Consider the following 14,155-nt stretch of genomic DNA (forward strand, 5'->3'; position numbering starts at 1 on the left):
CTAACATTTTTTTTAGTATGCAACACATTTTTTCTGCTTCAAAATAATGCTACCCTTCTTTTTGGTCTGAAAATAATGGCCTACCTTTTCTTTCTTTTTTTTTTTTTTTTTTTTTTTTTTTGTTGTTGATAATAATGCCTCAGTCTATGGATTTATTCTATAAAACATTGTTTCTTGCTAGAAAAGCAAAAAAAAAAAAAAAATATTAAAGTAAAATTAAAAAACCAAAAACCAAAAACAAAAAAAACAAAATAAAGCTTCTTGTCTTAATGAAAACTGGCAGTTAGTTTTTCAGTGGCCGTTTGATTGCGTGAGCAGAGCACCGGAGGCAGTCAGTCAACTGATGGTGGGGTCAGTGGCGAATCCCAGGCTTCGCAGCCTGCTATGGTGGCGAAGATGGGCCAAAAAGGACTGGGCAATCGCCGCCGTCGGATTTACCGTTATCGCCTTCGCTCTCACTCTCCTCTCCAACTCTTGGCGCGACGAACCAGACTCCGAAATCTCCCGCCCGTTTCTTCTCAACGCCGCCGCCTTCGATTTCGTTGACTTGACCTTGCTGCGCAACGCCAAAGATAGAGGCGCCCGTACTCAATCGCATCCCCTCTACTTTCCAATATCTCTCTCTCTCTCTCTCTCTCTCTCTCTCTCTCTCTCTCCGCCCTAATTGTTTGAATTTTGGTTTTGCAGTTTGTTTGGACGGGACTGCCCCTGGCTACCATTTCAGGAAGGGATTCGGATCCGGCGCCAACAATTGGCTGCTTCACATTGAGGTCAAAATTCTATCCCTGTGCCTTTTTTTACAGGTCTAATACATATTGTTCCATTCAATTTCATTGAATTTGCATATGCTAGTAGATTTTTATGTTTAGAATGGAAAATTGTGTGATGGGTTTGGTTAAAAAATCGAAAATGTAGGGTGGAGGTTGGTGCAATTCGATTGAATCGTGTTCTTGGCGCAAAGGTACTCTACTAGGGTCTTCTAATTACATGGATCGTCGAGTTCCCTTTTCTGGGATTTTGAGCTCTCATCCATCACAAAATCCTGGTAAGCTTGATTTTATTTGGCTGCTATTTTTATTCCCGTAACGCTTCGTTTTGTAATTCTAGCTCAATCTAAGTTGTTGGCCATCTAATTGATGTGATTCAATTCATTGTTTGGAGCATTCTCTAGAATTCTTTAACTGGAACAAGGTCAAAATCAGATACTGTGATGGCGCGTCCTTCGCTGGCCACCCGGAAAATGAGCCTAAGGTGCCTTGTGTTTGGAGATTTTGCTGCCTTGTTTTAATTTTATAAACGGAAGAATGTAAGCTGTTAGTTTAACATTGGCTGTTCTTCTATTTCATAGAATGGATTAGGACCTTTTTTTAGGGGCCAGCTCATCTGGGAAGCAGTTATGGATGAACTCTTGTCAATTGGCTTGTCAAAAGTGAAACAGGTATCTCGTGGTTACTTTTGGTTAAGCTCTATTTGAATAATATGAACTGCAGTTCACAGCTTTTAAACATCAGAAATTTTCTATGCATGTATCGATGATTATGACAATACAAGATGTCTTTTTCACTCTCGTTCTAAGAGCTGGTTTCATTAATATTATAATGATATGATTGGACCAGCAATTGTAATACCATTCTCCGCAAGAAAAGTATTATTTTCCACCGTGAACTAATTGAAGGCTACTCATCGAGACTATTACAATGAGTGGTCTATTTCTGCTAATACGTATGAGTGGCACTCTTACAGGCCCTTCTTTCAGGATGCTCTGCTGGTGGGTTAGCGACTCTTATACATTGTGATGACTTTCGACATCTTCTGCCTAAGGATGCAACTGTCAAATGTCTTGCTGATGCAGGTTTTTTCCTTGATGAGTATGTTTTTTGCGTACTAGTGCCTTCGGCACCTACATCTTTTAGTGAACCTGTTCAAGATGAAATCTTTCTAGGATTATACAAGGATCATATTTCTTTGTGTTCGCTTCCAGGATCATATAATATCTCCTAAATCATAAATTTCATAAAATGATGGTGTTGCCTGATTCTACTCTCTCATTTTCATACCTCAGAATATGAGACCCATCAAAATGGAACACCTATGTACCACATTTTTCTAAAATGATTGAAATTTTTCCTATCAAGTAACAGTAGGATTTTTTAAATTGTTTTGCATGTACGATGCTTTTCCCTTTTTTCCTATCTAGTGCATCCTCTGTGCTCAGGATAGTGAATTCATAAAGAAATAGGAGATGTAGAGAGAGAAAGAGGGAAAGTTTTGAGCCATTTTCTGTTTCCTACATTTCAGGGAAGATGTTCTCCAGCATCGGACGATGAGGTCTTTCTATAATGATGTTGCCATCCTTCAGGTTAGCTTTGATCTTTACTATTACTAGCTTATGTAATATTTATATTTTTTTATCACTCAATGTTTTTTGTAGAAACTTAATTCTATCAAATTCTGTCAGATCTGCAGGATCCACCATTTGATTATGAGATGTAAAAACTAGTCGATATGTTTTTAATTTATATGGATCCATCTGCTTGTTCTTTTTTGTGAGTCTGACACATCATATATGAGAAAGGGTTTCATTCATCTTGGTCTATATCACTTAATGACGGGAAGCTTTAGGACATTAGTCATTAAACTGTACCTTCATTGCTTTCTCTTGCTTATTTTTCTGTTGCGCTGTCAGGGTTTATCAAAAAGTTTGAACAAGGATTGTCTTTCAAGGATGGAACCAGCTAAGGTAGTTGTTCTTTTCCTCTATATGGTGCCAAATAGTCAAATTTTATAGCTTATTTTTCTGCTCAGTTATGATTTATAACACAAAGCCCCCATTTTTTGTTGTGAACTTCTACACCAGTGTCTCTTTCCTGAAGAAGTTATTAAACACATTAATACCCCAGTGTTTCTTGTCAACCCAGCTTATGATTTTTGGCAGGTAATTTTCTTCAGAACCCAAGCTTCATTTACTTGTTATCAGAAATTGATTTGCATTCTTTTATCATTTTTATGACATTAGGTACAACATATCTTGATACCTGAAGCAGCAGATCCACATGACTATTGGAGAAAGTGTAAACTGAACATTCACAATTGCAATCCCAGCCAGCTTAAAACACTACATGGTAATTAAATTTGAGAAAACCAAATTATATATTGCCCGACTGTCCAGGAAAATCACATACACATAATGCTGTTCTGACTCTATGTAGCTAAGCATGCTTGTGACCCACTCTTCATGTGCTACATCCCAATGATCTGATAACTGTTAATTCAGGTGGTTGATCGTAACCATCTATAGATTTTTGTGGACTATAAACCAGCATATTTGCACACTGCATGCTGTGATGAGCAGGAAGTTTTGAGTCTTCTCATCACATTGCATTTAAAGTAACCTATGAATTTATGAAAAATGTTACCCTAAGAATCCTAGAGTCTGTGCACCAAGAACCAGCATCTTTTACAGTTGCAAGTTGCAACAGTGGGCATTACTCATGTTAACTTCACAGATGTACATTGTCAAACTAGGGGATTATAGTATTGGTTCATCTTACATGTATTTTGTAGCTTCACTAGCTTCAGGCTTCTTGTCAATCGAAAAATAGAGTCCAAAGATAGGTCCTTGCAATTTGTTCTATAAAGAAGTGTAAATATAAACAGAATATTGTGGCAGATTAACATATCAACTTATTTCATACAGGTTTCCGTGATTCTATGCTGAAAGCACTGACTGAATTCCAAAAAAATACGGAAGGAGGAATGTTTATAAATTCATGTTATATTCATTGCCAGACGTGGATAACCGAGACATGGCATTCACCCACTTCTCCACGAATAAACAATAAGGTGTGGAAATTTTAATCATCTCATTTCCTTGTTGGAAAACAAATGGTTTTGTGTCATTTTTAAACTACCTTTCTGACCGATTTGAACTTTCATAGACAATTGCGGAGTCTGTGGGTGCTTGGTACTTTAGTCAGAATGCGGTAAAGCAAACTGACTGCCCATTTCCATGCCATCCCACCTGCTATCATATAAATCTCACTGCTCTATGTCATTTTTTTTATTGAACTCAAGAAAACTTCCAACTTTCTAGTGGATTATTCCCAACTTTAAATATTTACTTCCTGGCGGAAATCTTCCCCTATTGTTTATGCTCCTATCCCTGTAGACATTAAGAAGGAAGGTATCTATCAAACACGAAAGGAAAATAGAGACTAGGTGTGAAGAAAATGGAATAACAGTTTATACTTGCCATCATGTTACAAGTTTTTTATATAGAGGAGAGAAACACTTTTTAATATGATGTTCTATGTGCTTTCAATGTAGTAATTGTTCTTTGTGATGTAAACATGTATCCCCTGGATATCTTTTGTACTTTGCTTTCCAGAAAAAGATTTAGCAATGAAAATACGGAGACTGGAGACAGGATGAAAGTATAAGGATCTTCCTCCCCTTTGCTTGTTTGCTCACTTTCCTTGAGGTTTTCGAAATATACATGTATATGTATATGTATATATATGTTGTATTCTTATAAATGTTTCTGTTCATGCAACTGAGTGCCTAAATACCATGAGTTTGGCATTACGGCATCAAAATCTGCTCATCTTTTTTGTTTGAAAAAAAATGGTTTTCTGTCATTTTTCATCCTGAACTTGTTATCTGACTGGTTTGAACTTTGATAGACAATAGCAGAGTCTGTGGGCGACTGGTACTTTGGTCGAAATGCAGTAAAACAAATTGACTGTCCAATCCCATGCAATCCCACCTGCTATCATATGAATTTCACTAGTTTCTCACGAGGTTGATTGAACTCAAGAACGCTTCCAACTTTCTGGTAGGTCCATCTGTAGAAATTGACAATGAAGGTGTGTAGCATAAAAAGGGAAAACGAAGAGAAAAAATGGTTTATACATTGATATCACATTTTCACTTGTTTACATAGAGAAGAAAGGCATCCTGCAATTTCTATCAATCAGATGAAATGTTTGCCTTTCAATGTAGTAGTGATACTGCTTAAACAGCTTTGTACCTTGCTTTCCGGATTCTCATCCTTGCGTTCGTAGTAACTGTTTTTTTTGGATGCAATTTTATGATTATATCCTTTGATTATTTTTCCCCAAAGTTTATATTTCTGTTTCTCTCGGGGTGGGGAACCAAAGGTTTTAACCTGCATTGCCTGTGAGGAAGATGCCTGGCTTTACGGAGTATCTCTTCATTTAATTGGTTGCCAACTACATAGGAAATAGACGAATCGTTCGAATTTTATCGGATGTCCCCGAAGAAACTACGTAGGAAATATTTGGGGAGTTTTGAGACTTTGAAGAACTTCATATGCATTCTGTAGTTTGGATCCCTTTACCACTTAAGAGTCATTTTATCTTGAATTGCTCCTGAATTTATTTTTAACGTCTTGCTTTGCCTCCCACTGTTAAGTCTAAAAAAATATGTTAAATTTGCTGACGTCTTGTGTGAGAATTCTGGGTCTGGCAACGGACCACGCTTCCGTGTGAATCTATACACATAAGACACCTCTTACAACATCCCCTGATTTGTCATGCTAACCTTGGCCTATTTTTTGGTACAAATTTTTGTCTCGCGTAAAGTGAACATCATATGTGCTACATCATCAAATTTAACACATTTTAGTTGAATTTGATGGTGGGGGGAAAAATGTAACACAAACAGTTAATTTCATAGGCAAATTAGGTCAAAATGACTATTAAGGAGCAAAGAGGGATTTCAAACATCTATTGGAAAACATTGTAGTAGTTACTTTTATGAAAGAGTTTTGAAGAATATGGGCTCCTTTCATTTGATCGAACTTCCGAAACACAAAACGGTGCAATATGATATCCATGTTTCATAACCTCAGGCAAACTAGCTAGTTTGGCATTGTCCAAAATGTCTTCACCATGTGACGAAATTGCGTTACAATGCATCTAACATCTTCCTCACCTCAAATGTTGTCAAGAGACATCTAGCTAATGAATACCTCAATATTGTCAATCACGTACGATTATAAGGGGTTTCATTGTTACGATACCTCTTACATCATTTTTGTTTTGCAGAGTGCCTATGGGCATCATTTTCTCACATGGGAAAGATATTTTGGAAAAGATCCACACTAGAAGAGAGTAGGCAATGCAATACAAATGCTAACACAAATTTGTATCATCTATTTGTATCATTATATCATTTATCTAATAAAAATGTGATTCACATGTGTTGATGGACCTTACCTCTAATAAAAATATGTTCATTATCCATTGATCATGATAATTACATCCATCTGTAAGGCTGTAATACAAAGGTAACCTTCATCTTCGAAATAAACAATTCAATCAAAATCAAGTAATAAAAAGTAAAAATTAAAATTTACGGGCTTTTTATCAAAAGTGGTTCATAAGATTGTTATAACTCCTCACTTTGGTATCTGCGATCTAAAATCGATAGAAGTAGTTCCTAAGATTGTTCATGGTCAATCAAGAAGTGGTTCTGGCGATTGTCTACCGTCAATCATTTTGGTTATTTTGTGAGAAATCTCCGCTAAATTGAGAATAGTTTTGTCAAACAACATTCCCAATTCATAATCTCTCAAGTCATATCAGGAATTAGGATAATTTGATTTTGCTGATTCTGTCACACGAAACTTAAGTTTAGTTACTGGTTTACATTTGTATACAGATCGTAATTCTAATTTTCCTTCCGACGACGAGGAACTCAAGATCTTTGAATAGATTGAAGTTGTTGAACTCACTCATTATATTGCAATATGTTGCACGAGTTTATCCAATGTACAGAACATGTATGGAGGTTAACAAGGATACACGTGATGATAGCAAAGAACTTGCTAAGCACAAGAAAATATGGATTCCAGGTGTACTAAATTTCATCATGTACATCCTTGCTAGCCGTGTAAGTTAATCATCTTATCTTGGTTTATTTCAACTGCTGCATAAGTTGCTGGTAAATATTGTTGAGTTACAAATGTAGTTCATCGTTTGTTTGGTACTCGGGGCATTTTGGTATTTTTATTTCTGCTCAACGAGAGATAGATTGTTGGATCTCTGCTTGTCGAAGTGAAAATGGATGCGACTTAAGTACTTTACAATGTGATAATACTATGTTCAGAAATGTCACGCTTCTAAATGATTTCTGCCCAACAAATCCACCAAATCCAAAGGTATACGATTTTGGCATATTCGTTGACGCTCTCCAGTCTAGCATAGTGGAAACCTCAGATTTTCCTCAAAAACTCTTGATGTGTTTCTCATGGGCTTAAGAAATTTGAGATTTGTCCTACTTAAGTATATTTATTCTTAGATATTGCGTCATGCACATGAATTTTTTTTACAGTACACCAGTAACATTTGCTCCAATGATGTATCTTAGATAAGACCGCCCAATAGAAGTTACAACTCCCTGAAAATGGTGTAATGAATGTATGTAAAAGGAGGATTCATTCCTCTTGAACAAAGCATTCAATTCAATGTTAATTCAATTTCTCTAGTATGTAAAATCCATTTATAGGCATCAAGTATGAATCTATATCACTTTGACACAACGTAAATTTAATAATAAGGTGTATCGAGGAATTAGCTTAAGATGAAATACTTCTCCAAATCACCCTTTACGAGAAATTGCAACTCCGTGAAAATGGTATGATGAATGTATATAAAATGAGGATGTACTCCTCAAGAAAAGTCAACGGTTCCGACATCATCTGAGGGGTTTACAACCACCACAACATTTGATACTACGCTTTCGATTTCTTTTAACTTCTTAAATACCACTGTAGACATCGAAATTTCAGTAAAACAAATGTTCACCAATGCATTAAAGTTTTGACGTGTCAAGGCATACATGGCATACGCCACGTGTTGTACAAATTGTACACATGGCGTGTGACTCAACAAAATAGGAAGAAATACCCTTGAAGGATTAAACAAGTTTTTCTTCTCATTTTGGGTAATGACAAGACAAGTACATTTCAATCCATTGAGGATCAAAACAAGTTTTTCTTCTCATGTTGGGCAATGACAAGGCAAACACACTTCAATCCATTACGGATCAAAGCAAGTTTTTCTCATTTGGGCAATGACAAAGCATACACATTTCAAGTTTAAAATGGTATTAAGTGGGAAATTAGGCCATAAGTTACACCACTTCAATTTCAATATTGCATTAAGTGGGAAATTAGGCCATAAGTTAGACCACTTCAAGTTTAAAATGGTATTAAGTGGGAAATTAGGCCATAAGTTACACCACTTCAATTTCAATATTGCATTAAGTGGGAAAATTAGGCAATGGTGCTTGGAAAGGAAAAAAATATTTTGTGGTGGTGATTCATTCTCAAAGCCTATAAATAGGCTTCTCCATCAAGGTATCAAGCATCAAGGAATTCACAAATACATTTCTTTACTCCAAAATTAGAAGAGAATTCCCCAAATTCTTGAAGCTTTGAAACTCCAAAGCTTCCAACCATCCAAATTCCCAAGAATTCCGAAGGATCAAGAAAGCTCTCTTCGTTCTTCGTTAAATCCTCTTTCAAGATCAAGCCCCGACGGCCCTTGAAGAAAGTGTTCATCCGTTCATCCTAAGCATAAGCCCCCAACGGCCCTTTGGATCAACAACCTCAACAAATCCACACATCCAATCGTTCTTCAAGATTAAGCCCAAAAAGCCCTTGAAGATCCGCTCATCCATCAACCTTCAAGATCAAGCCCAAAAGCCCTTGAAGAAATCCACACAACCATTATTCAAGATCAAGCCCCGACGGCCCTTGAAGAAAGTGTTCATCGTTCATCCTAAGATCAAGCCCCAACGGCCCCTTGGATCAACAGCACAAATCCACACATCCAATCGTTCTTCAAGACTAAGCCCAAAAGCCCTTGAAGATCTGCTCATCCATCAACCTTCAAGATCAAGCCCAAAAGCCCTTGAAGAAATCCATACACCCATTCTTCAAGATTAAGCCCAACGCCCCTTGAAGATCCGTTCATCAACTGTTCATCCTTAGATCAAGCCCCGACGGCTCTTTGGATCAACAACTCATCCACAAACCTACACCCTACGAAGATAGAATCAGAGGACCAAATTTGAGAGAGATCGTAACCCCAAAATCATAAACACAAAAATATTATTTTGTACACGTTATTCTGGTTTCTTGTTTCAAAGAAACTTTCGTGTTCACAACCACAAGTTTTGAATTATGCAACGGAGTAAGTTTGCCTAGCTACACGGGCAGTTTCATACTCCAAAAATGAGTAGACAAACCCATATATTCACCCAAGTGGAAAACGTTCCCTACATATAAGTGAATGGATGTGTTCAATACAATTTACTTTTCTTTTGCTCGACACCAAACAAAAGAAAAATTAGAATTCGATAAATTGTGCCTACTTAGTTTGTCTAGTCTATAAATTTTCTCATGAGGCAACTAAGCATATACACATTACAATCTTATCTACTTGGTTTGCACCATGATCCCGTCGTTCACACATGAGTTTATTGACATACCTTCTCCTAATTGTTTATTTTTGCTTTATCCGGAAGATATTGCAATACTTTTGTGTTTAGTATATAGAATATGAAAAACTGGGATTAATTCCGAAGCATTACTACATGAAGCTTAAAATTTTAGCTTGCATCAACCTGTATTAGTGATCCAATACGATGCATGTGAGCCTAATTCCGAAACATTTTTACCAACTCAAGTCTTTCTAATTCTACCCAAAATATGTCAAATAAGAACATGTATTGTACTAGAGAAAGCTCTTTATGTGAGTTCCAATGGCTGTTACAGTCATAATGAACGATTATGCAGCAATTCAAAGACTCCCCTCGACAATTCCAGTGACAAATTGATTCATACTATTGACTCTTGACAAATACAAAACTACGTTGCAATTCATCTGAGTGCAGATCTAGAGGAAATTCCTAACCAGTCTCATTTTATATCGACTACAAACAGATCATAGTTCCACTTTCCCTCTATTTCTCCATGTTCCATATTCCATGGAAGTGTTTGATCATGCTCCTTTATTCTAGCTCCACTCCCCCAAATTTAGGTTGTGGCTCATTACTTGAGCCTTAATTTTTGGACCAACATGGTGCCTTCGGCACCTACATCTTTTAGTGAACCTGTTCAAGATGAAATCTTTCTAGGATTATACAAGGATCATATTTCCTTGTGTACGCTTCCAGGATCATATAATATCTCTAAATCATATATTTCATAAAATGATGGTGTTCCATATTCCATGGAAGTGTTTGATCATGCTCCTTTATCCATACGTCAGGATATGAGACCTATCAAAACGGAACACCTACATACCGCATTTTTCTAAAATGTTCGAAATTCTTCCTATCAAGTTAGAATAGGATTTTTTTTTAAAAAAAAAATTGTTTTACGTGTATAATGCTTTTCCCTTTTTTCTTCCCTAGTGCATCCTCTGTGCTTGGGATAGTGAATTCATAAAGAAATAAGAGGGAAAGTTTTGAGCCATTTTCTGTTTCCTACATTTCCTTCAAAACCCAGCTTATGATTTTTGGCAGGTAATTTACTTCAAAACCCAAGCTTCATTTACTTGTTATCAGAAATTGATTTGCATTCTTCTCTCATTTCCTAATTTTATGACATTAGGTACAACATATCTTGATACCAGAAGCAGCAGATCCACGTGGCTATTGGAAAAAGTGTAAACTGAACATTCACAATTGCAATCCCAACCAGCTTGAAATAGTACATGGTGATTAAATTTGAGAAGACCAAATTATATATTGCCTGACTGTCCAGGAAAACCACATACACCTAATGCTGGCCCGACTCTATGTAGCTAAGCATGCTTGCGGCCCACTCTTCATGCGCTACTGTCCCAATGATCTGATAATTCTTAATTCAAGTGGTTGATCGTAACCATCTATAGATTTTTGTGGATTATAAACCAGCATATTTGCACACTGCATGCTGTGATGAGCAGGAGGTTTGGTTCTTCTCATCGCATTGCATTTAAAATATCCTATGAAAAATGTTACCCTAAGAATCCTAGAGTTTGTGGGCCATAAACCAGGATTTTTTACCGTTCAAGTTGCAAGAGTGGGCATTACTAGTGCCAACTTCACAGATGTACATTGTCAAACTAGGGGACTATAAGTATTGGTTCATCTTGCATGTATTTTGTAGCTTCAGGCTTCTTGTCAATCGAAAAATAGGGTCCACAGATAGGTCATTGCAATTCGTTCTATTATGAAGTGTAATTGTAAACAGATATTGTGGCAGATTAACGTATCAACTTATTTCATATAGGTTTCTGTGATTCTATGCTGAAAGTACTGATTGAATTCCAAAAACATACGGAATGAGGAATGTTTATAAATTCATGTTATATTCATTGCTAGACATGGATAACCGAGACATGTCATTCACCCACTTCTCTACGAATAAACAATAAGGTGTGGAAATTTTCATCATCTCATTCCTTTATTGGAAAACAAATGGTTCTGTCATTTTTAAACTACTTTTCTGACTGATTTGAAGTTTCATAGACAATTGCGTAGTCTGGATGATTGGTACTTTAGTTGGAATGTGGTAAAGCAAACTGACTGCCCATTTCCATGCCATCCCACCTGGGATTTCGATCCTCTCCTAAGCCCAAGGAGAGGATTCTCTTGATCAAGCAGTGTGGGCCGTTCGATTTTTATTCAACAGCTACAAACATAGGGGTTCTTTTAAAGTTATATTAATTATAACTGTTGGATGAAAATTCAAGGACCCACATTGCTTGATCAGGAGGATTCTCCCCTTCAGCTCAGCTCAGAGAGGATCCAAATCGTCCCACCTGCTATCATATAAAGCTCACTGCTCTATGACCTTTTTTTATTGAACTCAAGAAAACTTCGAACTTTCTAGTGGACTATTCCCAACTTTAGATCTTTATTCCTGGCGGAAATCTTCCCTTATTGTTTATGCTCCTCTCCCTGTAGACATTTGAGTAGGAGGTGTCTATCAAACCCGAAAAGAAAATAGAGACAAGGTGTGAAGAAAATAGAATAGCAGTTTATACTTGCCATCATGTTACAAGTTTTTTACTTAGAGGAGGAGAGAAACACTTTTTAGTATAATGTTCTTTGTGCTTTCAGTTTAGTAATTGTTCTTTTGATGTAAACATGTATGCCGTGGATATCTTGTGTACTTTGCTTTCCAGAAAAAAGATTTAGCAACGAAAATACGGAGACTGGAGACAAGATGAAAGTTTAATGATCTTCCTCCCCTTGTTGCTTGTTTGCTCACTTTCCTCGAGGTTTTCGAAATATATGCATGTGCAACTGAGTGCCTGAATACCACGAGTTTGGCATTACGGCATCAAAATATGCTAATCTTTTTTGTTTGAAAACAAATGGTTTTCTGTCATTTTTCATACTGAACTTGTTATCTGACTGGTTTGAACTTTGGAAGACAATTGCAGAGTCTGTGGGCGACTGGTACTTTGGTCGAAATGCAGTAAAGCAAATTGACTGTCCATTCCCATGCAATCCCACCTGCTATCATATGAATTTCACTGCTTTCTCACGAGGTTGATTGAACTCAAGAACGCTTCCAACTTACTGGTAGGCCCATCTGTAGAAATTGACAATGAAGGTGTGTAGCAGAAAAAGGGAAAACGAAAAGAAAAAACGGTTTATGCATTGATATTGCATTTTCACATGTTTACATAGAGAAGAAACACATCCTCTAATTTCCATATCAACCAGATGAAATGTTTTCCTTCAATGTAGTAGTGATACTTCTTAAACTTGCTTTCTGGATTCTCATGCTTGCGTTAGTAGTAACTATTTTTTTCGTTGCAATTTTATGATTATATCCTTTGATTATTTTTCCCCAAAGTTTATATTTCTGTTTCTCTACGGGTGGGGAACCAAAGTTTTTAACGTTCAATTGCCCGTGAGGAAGATGCCTGGCTTTACAGAGTATCTCTTCATTTAATTGGTTGCCAACTACAAAGGAAACAGATGAATCGTTCAAATTTTATTGGATGTCTTGAGAATTTGAAGAACTTCATATGCAATTTGTAGTTTGGATCCGTTTACATCTTGAGGTCATTTTATCCTGTATTGCTTCTGAATTTTATTTTTAACGTCTTGCTTTGCCTCCCACTGTTAAGTCTGTCAAAAATATGTTGAATTTGCTAACGTCTTGTGTGAGAAATTCTGGGTCCAGCAACGGACCACGTGTCCGTGCGGATCCATACACATAAGACACATCCTGCCCCATCTCCTGATTTGTCATGCTAACCTTGGCCCACTCTTTGGTTCCAACCCCTCTAACATGTTTCTAGTTCTGGGTGCCGAATAGAAGACCTCCTCATGGCCACATTTTAGCAAAAAAGTGAACCTCAACGCACCACATCATCAAATTTAATAAATCTACTATACAATTTGAAGGTGAAGGGTAAAGTGAGACACAAGAATGTTAAGAGATAAGTGGTCTTAAAATGAATTTTAACGAGCAAATTGGTGCTTAGAACATCTATAGGCAAGCATAGTGGTACAAATTTTTGTCTCTCAAAGTGAACCTCACATGTGCTACATCATCAAATTTAACAGATTTGAGTAGAATTTGAAAGTGGAGGTAAAAATGTAACAAACAGTTTATTTCATACGCAAATTAGGTCAAAATGACTATTAAGGAGCAAAGAGGGATTTCAAACATCCATTGGAAAACATTGTAGTAGTTACTTTATGAAAGAGTTTTGAAGAATCTGGGAATCCAATTCTTTCATTTGATCTGACTTCCGACACACAAAACGGTGCAATATGTCTTGTCCAAAATGTCTTTCCCATCTACAAAATTGTGTTACAATGCATCAACATCTTCCTCACCTCAAATGTTGTCAAGAGACATCGTAGCTAATAAAAACCCTCACTTTCATCAATTACGTACGATTACAAGGGGTTTCATTGTTACGATACCTCTTACACCATTTCAGGTTCGCAGAGTGCCGATGGGCATCATTTTCTCACATGGGAAAGATATTTTGGAAAAGATCCACACTAGAAGACAGTAGAAAATACAGTACAAATGCTAACATAAATTTGTATCATCTATTTGTATCATCATTTGTATTATCTATCTAATAAAAATGTGATCCACAAT

General features: G+C 36.7%; 2 protein-coding genes across 4 annotated transcripts in view; both read left to right on the forward strand.

Moving 5' to 3' along the window:
• The window catches only part of LOC137723662 (cyclic nucleotide-gated ion channel 1-like), a 42,564-nt gene that overhangs the window by 20,647 nt on the left and 7,762 nt on the right, over positions 1-14,155 (forward strand). The gene's annotated exons all lie outside the window — the stretch shown is intronic.
• LOC148697542 (pectin acetylesterase 5-like) lies at positions 282-12,873 on the forward strand. Of its 3 annotated transcripts, none has more exons than XM_088692644.1 (12): positions 282-584; positions 688-770; positions 916-1,045; positions 1,172-1,251; positions 1,349-1,438; positions 1,744-1,868; positions 2,299-2,359; positions 2,687-2,740; positions 2,858-2,935; positions 3,017-3,122; positions 3,698-3,843; positions 12,458-12,873. In XM_088692644.1, exons 1-12 carry the CDS (start codon positions 344-346, stop codon positions 12,578-12,580), a joined length of 1,317 nt encoding a protein of 438 aa, XP_088548770.1. In that variant the 5' UTR covers positions 282-343; the 3' UTR covers positions 12,581-12,873. The 3 variants fall into 3 exon arrangements, with proteins under 3 accessions (XP_088548770.1, XP_088548769.1, XP_088548768.1); XM_088692643.1 differs by lacking the exon at positions 12,458-12,873 and adding an exon at positions 4,683-5,109; XM_088692642.1 differs by lacking the exon at positions 12,458-12,873 and adding an exon at positions 3,939-4,644.

Source organism: Pyrus communis, chromosome 4 (genome assembly GCF_041283825.1).
Source record: "Pyrus communis isolate YQ-2024b chromosome 4, ASM4128382v1, whole genome shotgun sequence".
In the NCBI taxonomy this organism is placed as follows: Eukaryota; Viridiplantae; Streptophyta; class Magnoliopsida; order Rosales; family Rosaceae; genus Pyrus; species Pyrus communis.